General features: G+C 38.6%; 1 protein-coding gene and 1 pseudogene across 1 annotated transcript; both read right to left on the bottom strand.

Annotated features, from left to right (window-relative positions):
* Positions 1-8,848: 8,848 nt before the first annotated feature.
* Positions 8,849-10,312, bottom strand: LOC105044803 (transcription repressor OFP2-like). The gene has a single exon (XM_010922819.4). The coding sequence runs from the start codon at positions 10,027-10,029 to the stop codon at positions 8,926-8,928; it is 1,104 nt and encodes a 367-aa protein (XP_010921121.1). The 5' UTR covers positions 10,030-10,312; the 3' UTR covers positions 8,849-8,925.
* Positions 10,313-16,042: 5,730 nt separating this feature from the next.
* Positions 16,043-17,488, bottom strand: LOC140857920 (uncharacterized; annotated as a pseudogene).
* Positions 17,489-17,782: the final 294 nt, after the last annotated feature.

The raw sequence follows: 17,782 nt of genomic DNA, 5'->3' as shown, positions 1-17,782 counted from the left end.
TCTATATGTCTATGAGATGCTTTTTTTTTTTTTTTTTTTTTTGTGAGATGCTTTCAGTTTGTTGTTGCTAACTAGGGCATTTCTTTGTATATGGTGATTGCATGGAATGGACAAACTGTTACCCCAGGATCCACAAAGCTTGCACTAATGTTCACTTATAGTAATGGATGGGCCTTGGCCTGACCCTAGTTCGATTACCCCAGGCTCTTAATTACTATTCCTCGTATAAAATTGGCTGATATCGCTGACTTGATGATCGGGACTTCAAAATAATTAAACATCTATTAGTGACCTCTAAACAATTTCTTTTATCATGTTAAAAATCAGCAAAAATTGTCTGACTTTATTATATAATAGATGTTAGTGACCAAAGAGGAGTCATTAAACATATATATAAGAACCTCCAAATATATAATAAACCAAGCCAATCCACGAGACCACTAGGGTCCAATTGTTCCAACCTCCTTCCCCCAATTTCCTCTCCTAATTAAATCTGTGCTAGCTAGCATTGTCCTCAAGCTGCTATCCAAGTTGGCGCGCAAACTTTTTTCTGTTTTTTTTTTTCCTTTCGTGGTAGATTGAATATACATATATATATATATGATGTATAAATACATCCACAAGAGTCGGTGAACAAAATTTTCAAGAGAGAAGGAAAAAGAGATACAGGATTCCATAAGGTAACTCCTAGCACCAAAGTGCTTTAAACCCCAAATCACCTCTTAAATGAGAGTTTCTTTGGTTCTTGGTGAAGGTACCTTTTTTTGGGTATTTGTATGCCTACATCTTCTTTCACTGTTCAGGCTGCCATTACTTTAGATCTTCCAGTCGTTGGAAACCTGTATCCCAGATGAATCATACCCACATTTTTCATACGGACCCAATCCACTCAACTTTGTGACTAGTTTATAAATTGAATTTGTCCAACCACATCCAAAAGGCCGAACCGGAAGCTCATCTTTTTATAATTGATTTGGTCTCGTATAACTCAGATAATTAATACCGGCAAAGGATCGAGCACCTGATGGCCCAAGCCCAGCCCCTAGCCGCAGTCTGTTACACTAGGGCCTTTTCTTTTGGGTGGGAGGGGTTGGAGATAGAAAGAGAGATTGAGACATGAATCACATTGCAAATAAAGATTTTTCCGGCGAAGCATCTCCATCAAGAGGCATTAATTGCAAGAAAGTACTTTGGGATAGGGAATCGGAGACTGCTCTGGTCCAAAAAGACCCACATCACCAAACATTCTGCTTTAGGTTCGTAAAATAAAAGTTTTGATCAACCAACCATTATACCTATGGATGAGTTCCTCGGTCACTCATTTACACACACACAATGCACAATTCCAGAACGAAATTTCCAACTCAAGCACCTGCAATCACTAGGTGGCGAGTCAACAAGCAAGGGGAACAATCAAAGGACCTGCCATTGAAACTATATTTTGCCTTCTAAATTGTTTGAGACCTAACCCATTCAAACCTTAGATATGCTTAAACCCAGGGCCAGTTCATGGACAGGCCACCTATCTTGTCTTCTCCTCAACTGGTGCCAACTTGAGATGCGTACTTAACATTCTCCCTCCACCCTCCTTTGTCATGGTCCATGGCTGCTGTAACTCTCATTGTAGCCAAGAAGGTACCTATCAAATCAGTTAGGCTATCCGGTGCTTAACAAGTGAAGCAGACCACTTTGGACACACTCGGTTCCAATATATATATATATATATGCAAAAGATTCAATGCCACTCCAATTGAAAGCATTGGCCATTGAGGGGTCACTCCATCATCTAACACAAGCACTAATGAAGGAAACATGTGGCAAACAAGACGTGGAATTGCCTGGGCAACAAGAACCGCATTGCATTAGCTGGTTCTCGGAGAACTCCGGTGCCGCAAGATACGGGAATTCCACGTGAAATAGCTAGCCACGAATCACCTATCAAACATGGGTCCACTGATCAGATGGCCACATGCCATGATGGAGACAGAGCTCATATATGTGTATCTGAATGCTACTAACTACGTATGCTGGAGCTAAATGACAAAATGTTTAGGCTTTTTGGCGTTAGTAGTCGGCATCCAGATACATGTAATCGAGATGATGCCCCAAGACCATCACAACGTTCTAATTTATTACCATGGGATGTCATCATCTTCATGCTACTCAAATCTAGTGCTAAGTATGCCAACTCTAATTTGAGAGTTTCTTTTTGTATGTGCTTCCAAAAATATACAGTGCTAGCCAAACATAGAGGCCATATATGGGGCTAAATTATCTTTTAAGGGCATCCAAGGCAAAGGATAAGGATGAAGAGGATCTGTAGATTCCAGGGTCTCAAGTTTTTTGCAACTGTGGGGGGATCCATGTTTGATTCCTACACTTATAGTTTCCTCTTCTTTCCATTTTGTTCTGACTTCCACCTCAATATGAGATATCAAATGTCCTAGAGTTTTCCCAACGAATATCCCCGGGCCCGGATAGACATTGGAGTGCTATAAATGCCGGGCAAATTATTCAAGCCCTGGCTTCCAAAGTAGGTGTCTCATCATTGCAATATATCACTGTTTGTCACTACAATGGCAGATGATAAATACCATAACATCGTACTATTTTGTTTTGAAAAATATATCGCCAAATCATTTTTATTCTCAGTCACTACCAATGAGTTCTTTATGCACGATATTGATGCTTTGCATTAAAAGATTGCGTTGTCGTTTAGCATAACAAATGCTGCAATGTGACTCTTAGCTAACCTATACAAAAATCATACTTATGCTTGATAGCATCCATAAACTGTTGCCTGTTAATTAAAATAGAAGCACGGAGGCCTTGACTTTGAGGACTGTCAAATTAACAAGTGACGCATAATCAAACTCATCACTTAGTTATATGACATTTGAAAAGTTCAAAAAAAAAAAAAAAAAAAAACAATCGAGGGAAAATTTGAAGCTGAAAAATAATAAATTGTTAGAAGCTCAACAATTGTCCAAAAGTTTAGAAAACAAGAAACATGAGACAAAACAAAAGGTCAAATCATAGACCATGGCATGCAAAAAGAAATAACAGACAAGCAACATCAAGTCATCAACAAATAGTGGCAAGATCACCAGCACTATTTACAATCTACCAATAAAGTGGGGGTATAGATTGATACCTCCTTATCCACTCAAAAAAAAACACAAGCACTATTTACAAACAAACTATAGTTATTTTAAGTATTATTTAAAGAATTAAGAATCATGGCATAAGTTTTGATTTGACTATTTAGGAAGCTTTCGAAAATTTGGAAACAATGTGCATGCGCAAATGAGGTAGCACCTAAGGGTAACTATCCCACTGCATGCTAGTCCTTCTCCAAGACATCGCGTACATATTGGATGCTACTTTATTCGAAAGGTTGTCTGCTTCCTTCTTTTGGATTAGCTGAACTTAGCCCCTTCCATCATTAACTAGTGTCCAGTGCTCCATGCTCTAAGGAGCCAACCACCCAATGGCGAGCGGACCAATATACTGTAACAGTGTTATTTCTTTGCTACTTTTAGTCCAAACTAAGTTCTTCGGTGCATATTTATGTTCACTAATCACAGGCCCTGGCTTACCGTCTTGTGATTTGTCAGCTTGTTATTTGTTAGTTGTTGGTTGTAATATTTGCAGATCTTCCGACGGTGAACTTATAATGCTGGAAATGCAAATCCACTTGCAATAGATGGATGTTGTTGAGTGGGATTTTGTTTTCTTTAACTCTTAAAGAGTCCTGATTTTTCTATAATATCCTAGTTCTATACTTCAAATTCTACAAGTACTATGATTTGATGACTCAAGATAATATAATCCATATCTAATTATATACTGTTAGAGTCAAGATTTTAAATTAAGAATCCAAAATATATTTTGTTTTAATGGATGAAAAGCGAGGCCTCAGCAAACTGAATCAAGCTCCGAACAGAGATCAGACCTTCTTACAAACAATGCTACCCGATCGGTAGCTCTCATTAAGCACAAACATTTTTCTTTTTCCATGATCATAAGAGATTTAGATTGTTGAGATTCATTATCAAGTCCAAATTTTGTTAGGATTCTATTTAGTTAATCATTAGTCTCGATGATTTTGAGGATTCTATTACTAGTGTTATCCTCGTTAGTTATTTCTTGTAGAAGACTTTAGAGTTTGTCTTCAGTTTTTTAATTAACCTAGGAGTCAAATATCCGATCCATGTGATGTTCTGTTTAAAGGGACTTTTGACGTCTCTTTTGTGGTGTAGAAATAGTGAGAGAGCATATTATGTGGGATTTTTTTTTTTTGGTAAAGTAAAAGGAGTTGGAGGGGGGGCGTCCAGCATGGCTACCTTCCCTGGACATAACCATAGGGCCCTAACCCCGCTAGAGAATGTTCGATTCAAGGAGCGAGTTTGAAGAAGGGCATCCCCTCCCCACAATATGGATGAATCCAACGGGTGAGTACATTACTCCAGCACCACCGAGGTCTGACGGACCAGATACCACTTCTAATACCCATACTCAGGCCATCAGGATCAACTCCCTCCCGATTATTCGTGTTCTGTCATTTAAGCGAAGCCCCGACATTCACCGGGACTCGAACTTGGGTTACTTGCATGAAAACAAAGGCCCATTCTGCTAGGCCACTCCCTCGATGGTAAGAGATAGGTTCTCTTTGATGAGATGTAAGCGACAGCCTTCTTCTAGCTCAATTTTTTAATTAAATATTTTCTCTTATTTTTTCTTCTAGCGTCTCTTCTCTATTATTTCTTTCTTTGATGTTTGTTCTGAATCTTAGGTCGGTATAGTTAATCTACTTCGAATAGTGTGTCATTCTACATGACATCAAAGCTATAGTTTTTAGATTTGTGGTATATATATTTATGGTTCTATATGGTATTAGAGCTATAGACTTATTTCGAGTATAATTTTTGAAGCAGCGACTTGATTGTTGATAAATCATATGTTTATAATTCGGCATAGTTAAAAAGCTTCCAGTAATTCATTATGCAGTGATACAAAAGTGTAGACTCTTATTTTGATGATTCAAGAGATAAACCATATATGGCCGATGCTACTATCATATATCTCAATGGATCCAAGATGCTTGACTTCACCAACATCAACTAAGGCTGGACGTGGGCTCGGGCTGGTTTAACTGCAGATCAGGCTTCAGGCTAGGTCCGAACAAAATCAAGCCAAGTTTAGGCTCAAACATAGAGCCCATTTCATTTTCAAGCTGAGCTCGGGCCTATCATTGCTCTGGCCCGAGTCCAGCCGAGCCCGACTGCAAGCCCGAGCCCATTTCATTTCCTTCTTCCTATGAAGCCTTCTCTTACTCCTCGCTTCCAAGTTCCATCACCACATCCAAGAACAAGTCTTGATTGGAGCCCTTTCAAGAAAAGGAGAGTGGTGGAAGGTGCACCACCTGTTCGATGATGAGACCGATCCGGATGGAGTCATCTTATGAGGTATCGAGTGTGTCCCCATCCGCAACCCTTGGTGAGATCAAAAGAGGGGCTTATTGAAAGCTTGCCCTCCAATACCACACTGATATCAACAAAGAGGTAATGTGTTCCTTTCTGGCTGCTTCCTCCCTCCCCAAGCTTCCTCAGGTGCCACCAACCTCACCATCTTCCTTGCTAGGGACTAGGAGCAGGTAGTCGAAGGAAACGTTGTCAATCTCCTTTTGACTATCGGCTTGATAATCGTCATCGCCGTCTCATTCACCAACGTTGCGTACGAGCAGCTAAACTAGAGGAGGAATCGTCAGATCATCAGTTTGAGCACCATGGAACCACCGTCTTCACCAAGCGAGAGGAAGGAGTGAGAAATAGAGGGAGAGGGAAGGGGTTCGGGATGGGTCTTGGGCTCGAGCTTGAGCTAGCTTGATTGGGTTCGAGCTGGGCTGGGGCCACAATTTTAAATTATTTTCAGGCCTAAATCTGACTCAAAGTTCGAAAAAATATTTTGAGCTAGGCTTGGATAGGAATGTGGCCCGGGTCAACCTAGCCCATTTCCAATCCTAATGGTTACTTTTCCTACCATTGTTTCTCTTCATAAATTGAACAACACTTGTTATTCACTATGCAAAACTATTGTGAAGTCTTATTTGAAAGGATAAAATTCAATTTTATGTATGGAAGGTAACTATATGCAAATAATTGAACATGCTCACATGGAGGTATGTGAATATATACAAAGATCGACCGCTAATTTCACAAGTGTGCGGATAAAGGCCAATATCGTATGGAGTAATGATTACGACGACAACTTTATATTCATTGAGGAAAATTGGATGCTCAATAAAATTTGAGCATAGAGACCATGAAGCTAATGGTGAGAAGAAGTGTTGGAAGACATCGCCAACTTCAATATATATATCGTAAAGGATGAGCCAGCGAATGAGTTATTGTTCAAGCCAATAGAAGAATCTCACAATTTAATTATTAGTTTGATAAGTGGTTACATATCAGTGTTACTGTAACAATAATGACAAAGGCTATTATGATGTTTATGATATTAGAAAATTCAACATTAAAGATATGAATTTTGCAACGAGGGAAAATGTTGAGATTTATTTCCAAGTCCTAATCCTATTAAGATTCCTATTTAGTTGATCATTGGTATTAATAACTTTAGGATTCTATTTCTAGTGTTATCCTAATTAGTTATTTCTTCTTGAAGTTTTGAAGTATGCAATCCAGTGAGCTTTGATTTTTTAGTTAGGTAGGAGTCAAACATTCTATTCATGTGATGCTCTATTTAAGAAGACCTTTGGGAAAAGAGAGAGAGCTTAATGTGTGGAAAGAAAGGGAGAAAGTGAGATGAGTCCTCTTTGGTGAAGCATGAAAGGAGCCCAATTTTTTAATAAAATATTTTTTCTCTCTCCTAATTTTCTTTCAGCATCCTTTTTTTCTTTTCTTTTTTTTTTTTTTCTTTGGTGTTTGTTGTGAATCTTAGATCGATACAGTCGTTGTACTTCAAATAGCATGCCGTTCCACATAGACTTCTTGAAATTATTGTTTAGGGTCTAAAACTTGCGTGTCTCTGCTGCTCAAAATTCATGGAAGGACTAGCTTTTGTGCATGGTTTCCTCAGCTGGGGAGGTTCCGTAAAAGCTTTCTTTGATGGTTTATGGCCGTCGGAGTTTGACAAGGAAAGAAGAAAAATCACGTGGTCTTTGGACTGTAGCTTTTAATCCTTCTGAAAGCGTCCTAGTTTCCATCTTATTGTTCGGTTCCCCTTGTAAATTCTGATGGGCATATGTACCTGAAGCTGTTCCCTCTATTCTGCATGCCAGGGTGTTAGATAGTTTGTGAACGCTTTTTCTTCGATTTGTATTCTATAGGAAGATGAAAAGAATGTGAAGGAATAGATTGAAGATGGGGTGTCTCATTTGGAGTCCTTGGGGGACTATAGACAGTGGGGGATCTAAAGGGCTTTTGTCCTGTATATGGTATCCCATATTCTCGAGGAAATCTCCTCAAGAAAAAAAAAAAAGAAAATCTCTCGAGATAAGGTGAAATGTCTGTTCATGATATTTTTGGACCTTAGGTGGCCCAGGTCGGAATAGGTTGGAGTGGAATAGGTTGGAGCGATGACAATCTCAATTCACAAGAGATCCATGCTTTTTTTAAGAAAAAACAATGGAAGATTGTCTGACGGGAAATTTAGATACACCTCTGTTAGTCATAAATATAGAAATTAAAAAATTCTTTTTATTTAACAACCAGAGAACTTTATTTGTCTATGAACTCTAGAACAAGAATTTATGAAGACTTCGATATTTATTCGAATTTTTATAGGGATTCTTGGTTGTCTATATAAACTCATTATAATATTAATAGGGAATACAATTTGATCATTAAGATTTGAATATATGGAATATTAAGTTGCCTTCTCCTCCTTCTCCTTCCTCTCTTGATCTCTTTCCTCCTTTTTCTTCCCCCTCTCTCTCCTTCATCTTATGTCTTGCACCACAAAGACATTTTGGAACTGAATGTACTATTTTATCAAACTAATTGCAGTAATGAAAATCCAATGTTTCTTTTTTTTATCAAGCAAAAGAAATGTGCTGCACTTATCCCACACAAACCAGCTTAAAACATTTCAAGGCTGTCAGCTTAACTTCTCCCACGCATGCTTCTGTTCCTTCCTCTGTACTCTGAGTTATTGTAAAACTAATTGGAAACGCCTGGTACCTGGTATGCGCACTCTAAAGATAAAAGGAGAATACCAATCTTGTGTTTGAAAAGTACAGAGAAAACAAAGTTCTCATGTGGATGTTTATAAAAAAAATCTTTTTCACATAGATTAGGGCCACTTGGCATAATACTGGACCACATCCAGTTTGTAAGGATGCGAATGCAATGAGCATTGATCATGACCCCTCATTTGCAAGCCATTAAGACCCCAGCAAGTTGTAAGCAAGCCTATACAGGGCTCTCTGTTGAACCTTCTGAGGTACGCAACAACACATAAAAAAAAGCGTAGCCCCACACCTCTTTCTTCTTTCTTTCTTTATTTTTCTTTCTTCTTCCCTTTGTTTTTTTTTTTTTAATATATATATATATATAAATGAAAAGAGAGGTGTTAGCCACCCAAGTGTAGCCCCACACCTCAACCCGAAGAAATGAGTGCCTACAGGACCCTCATCTTTGGGTCGAGCTCTTCCCCCAAAGGGAGAAGAGCATGGGCCTTATCGTCTACCACAAAGGAGAATAAACTTGAAGACAGGGTACCAGCAAGGAGCTTCCACGAGCCCCTACCACAGGCAATGCTGAAGAGAAAAGGAAACCTGGAAAGAAACAGGAGGGGGACTTGAGAGGAAGATGAACTAAATCACATAGGAAGCTTAATATTGTCAACGTAATATAATTCAGTATAAGATATCCTTACAAACCCCAACTCTAATTACACATTTCTTTACAATATAATATCGGGAAGATCAAACCAGATTTGCTCGAACACCTCGATGATAACATCATGATACTCCTTTGAATTCAGCGATAGGTAGCAAGCCAGCAGCTCCTCTAAGTCCTTTGATGTCCGGAGATTGTTTTCAATGATCATTTCCACCATAGACTCCCTGAAGTCCCATCGCGGGTCCAACGACGACTTCACCACCACTATGCTCTCCATTAGTCCCTTTCTCTGCTGCATTGCTGCCTTCAACCCTACCGTCTTCTGGCTCCGATGAGCCTGCAGTTTCTTGTTACCAAGCCTTGGAGAGCTCGCACGCACCTTAATCCGTTGAATTGATCGCCTTGCTGGGCTTTTGCTGGTCTCCTTCATATCACAACTACGATGGCAGCTCCCCTGCTTTCCACTTGCATTCTTCCAGTCTACTTCGGTCTTGTCGACCTCTTTCTTCATCGGCTTTGTGACAATTGGTGGGAGTTTGATATCTGAGACGAATTGCATGTCTTCAGAACTTTCGAACCGATCAAAAGAGCCCTTGCTGCCAACGTTGCTGATGATATCACTAGCAGAGGAGGCAACCTGCAAGCTGTTGAATTCCAGTTGCTCAGAAACGATGGGCTTGCAGAGGTCATCATCGTTGTCGTCGTCGTCGTAGTCATCATGGCGATAAAGTGAGCTCTCCGGAATAGACTCAGGCTTGCAAGCACAGTTGAAGGTGGCATGGCAATTGCAGCTGGTTGAAACAGAGAAGGAGGAGACCAGATTGGGAAAAGGTTTTGTGGGCCTACTTCTGGTTATTTGCTTGGATTTCCTTGGCGGGTCTATCGGGACATGGGTGTCTGAGGCCTTCTGGTTGATGGGGGAGTGAGGGAGACTTGCTATTCTTTCTTTGCTGGGGAAGTAGTAGGAGGCTCTGTTGGGAAGGTAGGCTTGGTTGGGTTGTGGGGTTGGTTTTGGTGTGGTGGTAGCTCTGTTGGTGCTGCTTGGAGGATTTCTCTTTACGGACTCTCTGATCCTTTGGCTTCTACCAGCTCTTCCCATGTCCTTGAGCTTGTAGAACCAGGAGTTTGGCAACATGTTAGATAGCCTAAACCTATGATTGCCCATCTAAGAGAACCAAAGTCTCTAGAAGAAGAAGAAAACCACTCTCTCCCTCTCTCACAAGAAGACTACACTAATTACACTAACAAGAGAGAAGCTATAGAGGCTAGCTTGTGTGACCTACCTATTTTTCTCTTGGGAAGTAGTTGCAGAGCCACATAAAGAATGTGAATTCTACTTCACTAAGATACACATATCAAGGAGAATATATTGTTTAAAGGCTGTATGTGGGGGTAGGGATGGAGGGAGATGGTGGATAAATAGAAGAAAAGAGAGGGATGGAGTGAGGGGAAAGAGATGTTGATGTTATGTCTTTAAGCTAATGGTGGGGTCAAAATGGAAAGAAGATAGAATGGAGGAATAAAATATAGGGGCACAGAGATGTTGGCCAGGGTTTCTGAATAGAACGAAACAGAGGGTTCCATAACATCAGCTCCTCTTTTCGACATTGTTAAAGCTTGGCTAGTGTGTTGTTAATAGTTACGCAAGCCTAATTATTGTGCTCCTAGGCCTGCAGACATGCTACAGAAAAGGACTGGTTGTAGTCCAAAATTAATCACAGAATTAAAGGTCCTGTCGGGGGAGGGATATTGTAAGAATGCTGCTTCCAGGCACCACTCTATTATTCCCCACTTAGAGCAACGGTTCCAAGCACCATTGGGACTGGATTAGGTAATGGAGTGGTGCCGTGAAGCACTTTTCATGTTATAATTTATTTCGAAATCATAGCATACCTTGAGTTTAATGAAGCGATAACTATGTTCATCATTTATTATTACTTTAAGGACATTCTTAGTGACTACAGATAATAATCAGGTCTTAAGTATTGAAGATCTTGGAGTGGGAAATGAACATCAATCTTATTATTTTGAAAAAAATGGTGGAAGAGCCATCTTTTCCAATCAAAACTTGTAACCTTCAAAATAGAGAAGTGCCTTTCAACCAACCAAATATCTTTGGCTGCTGAAAATTAGAGGTGCGATTCCATGCTGGTAACTAGGCATATGTTTCATTCATCTTAACTATCAAATCCAATTTCAGAGTAGATCATCCTTTGTCCCTTGGAAGCCTTGTTCCTGTAAGCTCATAGACAATTAGAGACTGCTTGAATACCCAACCATGGTATTTGTGGAATAGCTCTAGGACACATGAAGTCAATAGAGTGGTTAATTGATGGGGTGGCCATCTGGTTATTAAATTGAAGTTGGATACAAAGATCCATTGCTTTTTCTTATTTTACTTGCATCGGAGCATCAGAAGTCCTAAATAATGATATCTATCGTCGGTCTTATGTGAACTTCCTCATCACTGATAAGGATAATATAATCCCGCCTATAGCCTGAAACCTAAGAGAGGTGATACCATACACTATATTCAATACAAGGATATGCTTCTGATAAGCAATAGCTAAGATTTTTTTTGTAGTAATATTGCAAGGTTAGCAATCTCAAGAAGGTGCTTAACCTTATAGACTGGGCCAATCTGAGATAGACTTTCTGTTTCTCCTCCACCGAATTGTACTGTGCTGTAATAAAGTTGTAAAGCCAATAGAATTGCGTTTACTGTTCTCCTAGCATTCCTGCAGCTGGCTAATAAACCAAACGTATGTAATTTATTTCATTAATTAACTCATCAGTTAGCCTCCATGGACTTCAGAAGACCTAGGCAATGGCTTCCGTACTGGTTCCTCTAGCTCTAAACATGAAATATTTTTTCTACATTTTAGGATATTATATACATATATGAACAGAAATGTAGGCACTGAAAAAAGTTTTCTGCACAAGATTCTTAACTCGGATCCAACTTTGAGGTACGATCCAAAGGAGTAACTAGACTCATCTAATGAAGCCTTCTGACGATAGTCTTGGTACAAAAACTTTATTCTTGCAAATAAAGCATGGAGTTTTAATAAAGTAGTTTTAGTCTCAGGCCAATGACAAAATGCCAACTAAAGACATATATAACACAAAAGTTGTCTCAACTTTATCATCAAACATAGGCATCTACAAATGCATGTGAAGGTTAGGTTTGATGTATGAATGATTAAGATTTGACATGGATATCATGCAATATCTTTTCAACTGTTAAACTCTGGAAGGATTCTGAGCTGCTCCCTTTATCGTGGATACACCCTGGGGCTTTTTCCAAACCAAGCGCATCTTTGGAGGGAAAAGATCAATAAATTTATCAATCCCAAATGAAATGCAGATGTTAGACTAGTGGTGCATAAAGTCACATATGATCCTGTAGTCCCCAACATGGTGCTAAAGTGGCTGGATTTGTCAAACTCACTGTAGATTTCCAATGAATCCTTGAAAAATAGTGATGCAAGCAGACAAAGCTGAGTCCACATTGGATCTAAAACTATGAGGCTGGACTGTGAAGTTTTAGCTAATTTTGCATGGGTTTGGTTGGATTAGGTGCAACTTTATAAAATCGTTACTCGAAAGTTCGATTCTTAATTGGAAAGCATGGTCGAACCAGGTTCTCAATTTCAAGTAGAGGTCGGATTCGAATTGGGTTTCGACCTACCCAAGGTCTACGCAACCCACTTGCACCCTTGTTCAGGCGTCTTGGCATCAAGCTTTGGAGACCAATCTTTCAAGGGTATTATACTCTCAGTTTCTGTGGAGCTAATATATTTTTATTGGATACTTTCAAGCTAAGAAGATATATATTTTTTTTTGAAAAACGAAGCCTGTCAAAATTGTCACGTATCCATGATCAACATGCTGGTGTCCCCACTCCCCACTCCTAGAAGCACCAAACCCTTAGCATGGCAGGTGACCAAAAGGAAGTGTGGAATGTGAGAAAATAGAGGCCCATCCTACGCACTAGGCTTCCAATAGTAGGAGAAGGCATAGGCTACTTTTCCCAGGTACGGTATTATGAAGTGGGAGACCTTTCAAAAGTTGCACCAAACCCTAAGTTAGAAGATATATCACAACTGAAATAATGAGAGTGGTTCAGCGTCCACCACTCTTTCCACTGCCTACAAAATTTGAAGCTGGTGTACCCCTTTTGCAGAGAACTGGACTCTTCGCAGTAGTCTTTTTTAAAATTTTTCTTGAAAGGCTTCACCTTTGCAGCCAAAGCGTGCGGATTAGACCTCTATCGCTGGCTCAAAAAACTGATCACTCTGCATGTTGGCAGGGGACCACGAGCATATGTCTTCTCTCATTGCGCTTCACTTTAGCCATGCATTGTAACCAGTTATGAGCTGGTGCACACGCTCATTCAGTCGGTCATGACTCTAGGCATTTTAAATCTAGTCCAACTCAAGATTAGCCCTAGCCGATGGATGGATCGCGAATCTCCAAGTCGACCGTCAAAAATTAGTTGGCATTTTGGGTGGATGGAAGATCTAATTAAAGAATCCAATTGAGCCATTTATTGGTGGTTTTCGATCCAACCGAAGGATCCAAGTGGGTAGTGTATGTATGGTTACTCTTTAGAAGTATTTTCATTTGTATTATATTTTTATGTTTATATTTTCATTCATCAATCTTTGAACTTATTCTCTCTCCAACAGAATATTTTTAACTTTATTTTTTTAAAATTGAACTCTTTTTAACTTGATTTTTTTTTCTGAGCAACTCTAAGCTTCATCTTTTTCGCCCCGATCTATTTTTATATCCACCGACACTACAGTGAAAATGGTCATTAACGACGCTATTAAGGTTATTTTACGACGCTAATAAGCGTCGCCAATAACCTTTACGACACTTCAAAAAGCGTCGTCAAAGCGTCGCCTATGTAAGAGTGGAGACGAAAAGCGTCGACGCTTTTTAAAAGCGTCGTTATTTTTTAACGACGCTTTAAAGCATCGTAAAATTAAATTATAACGGTGCTTTTTAGCGTCGTTAATGACAACGCATCCTCCACTCTACCAAGACGCTTTTTGAAGCGTCGACTGTTAGGTTTTTAGCGACGCTTATAAGCATCGTTAAACTTGTTTTAACGACGCTTATAAGCGTCGTTAATAATATTTGTAACGATGCTTTAAAGCGTCGCAAAATTCAATTTTAACGGCGCTTTTTAGCGTCGTTAATGACTCCGCGTCCTCCACTCTACCAAGATACTTTTCGAAGCGTCGGCTTTTTTGTCTTTAACGATGCTTATAAGCGTCGTTAAAATAATTTTAACGACGCTTATAAGCGTCGTTAAAGGTTTTAAGAGAAAAAAAATACAGGTTTTATATACAAAAAAAAAGAATACATACATTTCTGTACAAAATTATATCAATTATTCTAACATAAACCTGTACAATCACCACCATTCACACCTGTACAATCACCACCATTCACACCAAAAGCAAACTTAAATAGCAAATTTAACCAAACCAAAAGATATTATTTTATATAAATAAAAATAAAGTACTAATCGTCCATTACAATCAAGAAAAAATATAAATAAATATAAGAATATAATAAAAATAAAATAGTGTCAATCCGCAGGCGGATGGTCGTCGTTGTCTCCACGTGACGTGCCGCTGTCTCGACGGATGCCTGATGTGCCAGGAGCCTACAAGAAACATATCAAAAGCATGATTTGCATATCTATAAATAAAAATATATAAATCATTAAATTAATATAAAAATATATATTTAATAATATGTGTTTACCTGAGATGGACCATACATCTCTAATAAAGATGTAAGCCGATCAATCTGTCCCCTCATGGCCTGCATCTCAGCATGGCTCTGTCGCATCTCCTCCATCTCAGCGGCACGACTCTGTCTAATCTCCTGTATCTCCGCCTCGAGTCTGCGAACGCGTGAATCCTGAGCATCTGCTGCAGCATGCTGCGTATATCTACTAACCTCAGATAACTGAGTGGGGGTGACTCCTACTCCATAACCCCTCACCGGCCGTAGCGCTCTGGTCCCATCAACTCTGTGAACACCTCGGCCTCGATACGGCTCTGCTGCGTAGATGCTGCGGACTCGTCGTCACACTCCGCAATGAGAGATGTAGCCCTCTCCTGTATTTATTTTAAAAACAAGAGTTATACATTAATAGCTAACAAAATTAAATTTAAATCATTATAAAAAATAGAATATTAATAATGCCGTACATATAAATCTCTCGATTCATCTCGAACAAAAGTACCATCCTGATGAGTATCAGTCATCCGGTAAAACTCCACTTGTCCGGGTTCCCTCCCATGCTCATCCACCTACACAAATAATTTCAATTTTAAGCAAACAGTTATAATAATTTAAAAAAATATATGAGTATCATGATACAGACATGGTCCACGATACATAATGATATTAGTTATATAAATATTTCAACATAAAAATTAAAAGTTAATTATGAAAGTTTAAGGAACATACAAACTCCTGTCGGAGTCGTGTATAACTCTTCGACCCCGATGTATGAGGAACAGACTGAGCTGCTCGTGCAGCTCTACCAATAGCAGAATAAGTCTGTAAAATAAAGTAAAGAACTTGTTATATGTATAATATATAATAAAAATCAATATTTTTATAAAATATTTAGAAAAAAAGATAATAAGCAGATAATATACCTGTGCCCTCTCGGAGAACCAATAATGAACCAACTCCATCCACTGATGAGGGGGTACATCAGGAGGATAATTCCTAGCAACCTCCTCCTCTGTCATACCCTGTCTCATATAGTCCTTCTTCAATTGTGCTCTATATTCTTTTCATTTGCGGTTGAGAGACTTCATTACAAAATCATGAGTGGATGGAGGGAGAACAAACTTGCTCTATAAAAAAAAAAGTTAAATGAAATAAATTATATAAATGATTAACAATTAATATACAGTATGAACATCAATTTATTATCTCTATAACTCGGAGGAGCTCAACTTTGTATGTTGGAAGCATGTCATTCCATTTTGCATAGCCCAACGGACATAGTTGAGGCCTCTGAGCAACAGTCCCCAAAAATGAAGTCAATAAGCAGGCAGCTTTCTTAATTGGCTGACCTAGCTGATTGCACTCCACAACAATCCTCTCGCCCTCACGCATCTGCCACACATCTCGTACTACTGTGGATCCGCGTCTGCGGCGTACTCTCCCGGATCCATCTGCAAAAAATACATAAAAGTAACTATATCATAAATATACATAAAATAAAATAAAAATAAAATTACATGAAAGACAATATATACCCTGCACGTGTATCTCATCATCTGGCTGATGAACAGGAGGATCGTGCTGTGCTGATGATGAAGGACAGGGTTCAGAATGCTGTGCAGCTGAACTGGCCTCAGGCTGCTGTGCTGAAGAAGACGTACCAGCCTCTGTCTGTGAAAACTGGAACTACACACCAGCATATCGTCCCCTGCGACGCATGATGTCACCTAGCATTTATATAAATAAAAGGTAGAATCAGTTAATATATGGAGTAAAATAACATAATAATTAATGCAAAATATATACATCATAAATAATTATTACCAGTAACAATCAAGCAGTAGTGTTTCCTTCAAATTATGTTCTAACCAACGTCGTCGTAGCATTTAAATCATCAGCTGGCACAAAATTGTAGGGCATACATTGTGTATAAGTGTCATCGTCATCATCCTCCACTTGGTTTCCCATATCATATAAGTCTCTAGGTTTTGTTTTGATGACAGTAAATCAATCTTTATCTTTTGCGTCTTGTACATAAAATACTTGACGAGCTTGAGATGAAAAAATGAATGGATCATCCTTCGATAACACACCAGTGGGTATCAACCTTAAAAAATTTACAAGTATAAATCCATTTGCATCTTGTTTCAAATCCCTTGGTGAGTTTATGTCTATCCAATCACATCTAAACAGTACTATTTTAAATTTTTCATAATAATCCAACTCATAGATATCTTTAAGTGCACCATAATAGGATTTTCCATCCGCTTCCATCATAACACCGCTATTCTGTGTTTTTCTAAATTTCTCCCGTTCTCTAGTATGAAATTTAAAGCTATTAATTATGAAACCGTTATATCTATTCACAATCTTGTTAGGTCCTCGAGCAAGAGCTATTAGTTCATCTGAATTATTTGTCTCCATCATCTTTGATACCTAAAAAAAATGATATGACGAAGTGCTGTTGAGTTATCTGATATTAAATATGTATCAAAAATTAATATATTCATAATTAAATATAAATCACACCTGATTCGAAAGCCACATAGGGAATAACTCGACCAACCATCGCTATTCAATCCTTGCATTAGGACGAATGTTATGATTGGCTCGTCTCTGATAAATTAAAAATTTACTGCATAAAATATAAATATATCATTTAGAACATTATATCTAATATAAAATTTAAATTTTGATGTCATTTCTTAAATATACTAACCTGCGATGGTCAGATATTATGTCACTATGAAGTAACACATAACGATGTGCTTGTGCTAAGAATTTTTGATCAAGTACAATACTTTCAGCTCTTCCCAATAATTTTTCAGCAGTTAAGAACTTATACAGTTCTGCATTCTCCACAAAGTCATTATGCCGTTGAGGTCGACTAAAAATAGTCTCTACATCTTGAAGATATCTTGAACAAAATGTCAAACATTCATCCGCAATATATGCTTCAGCAATCGAGCCTTCGGGATGGGCTCTATTTCGCACATAATCTTTAAGACGCACAAGATACCTTCAAGAATTAAATATTTATTAAAATATCAGTATGCTATTGTTTCTAATAAAATTATCAAAAGATTTAAGGTTTGCAATAATACCTCTCAATAGGATACATCCATCTATAATGTACCGGTCCACCAACT

Source organism: Elaeis guineensis, chromosome 5, assembly GCF_000442705.2.
Source record: "Elaeis guineensis isolate ETL-2024a chromosome 5, EG11, whole genome shotgun sequence".
In the NCBI taxonomy this organism is placed as follows: Eukaryota; Viridiplantae; Streptophyta; class Magnoliopsida; order Arecales; family Arecaceae; genus Elaeis; species Elaeis guineensis.
Note: the sequence above shows the minus strand (reverse complement) of the source record. Positions and strands in the feature narration are given on the sequence as shown.

Excerpts from the sequence above, each read along its gene's own strand:
- LOC105044803 (XM_010922819.4), bottom strand. The coding sequence starts at position 10,029 with ATGGGCAATCATAGGTTTAGGCTATCTAACATGTTGCCAAACTCCTGG.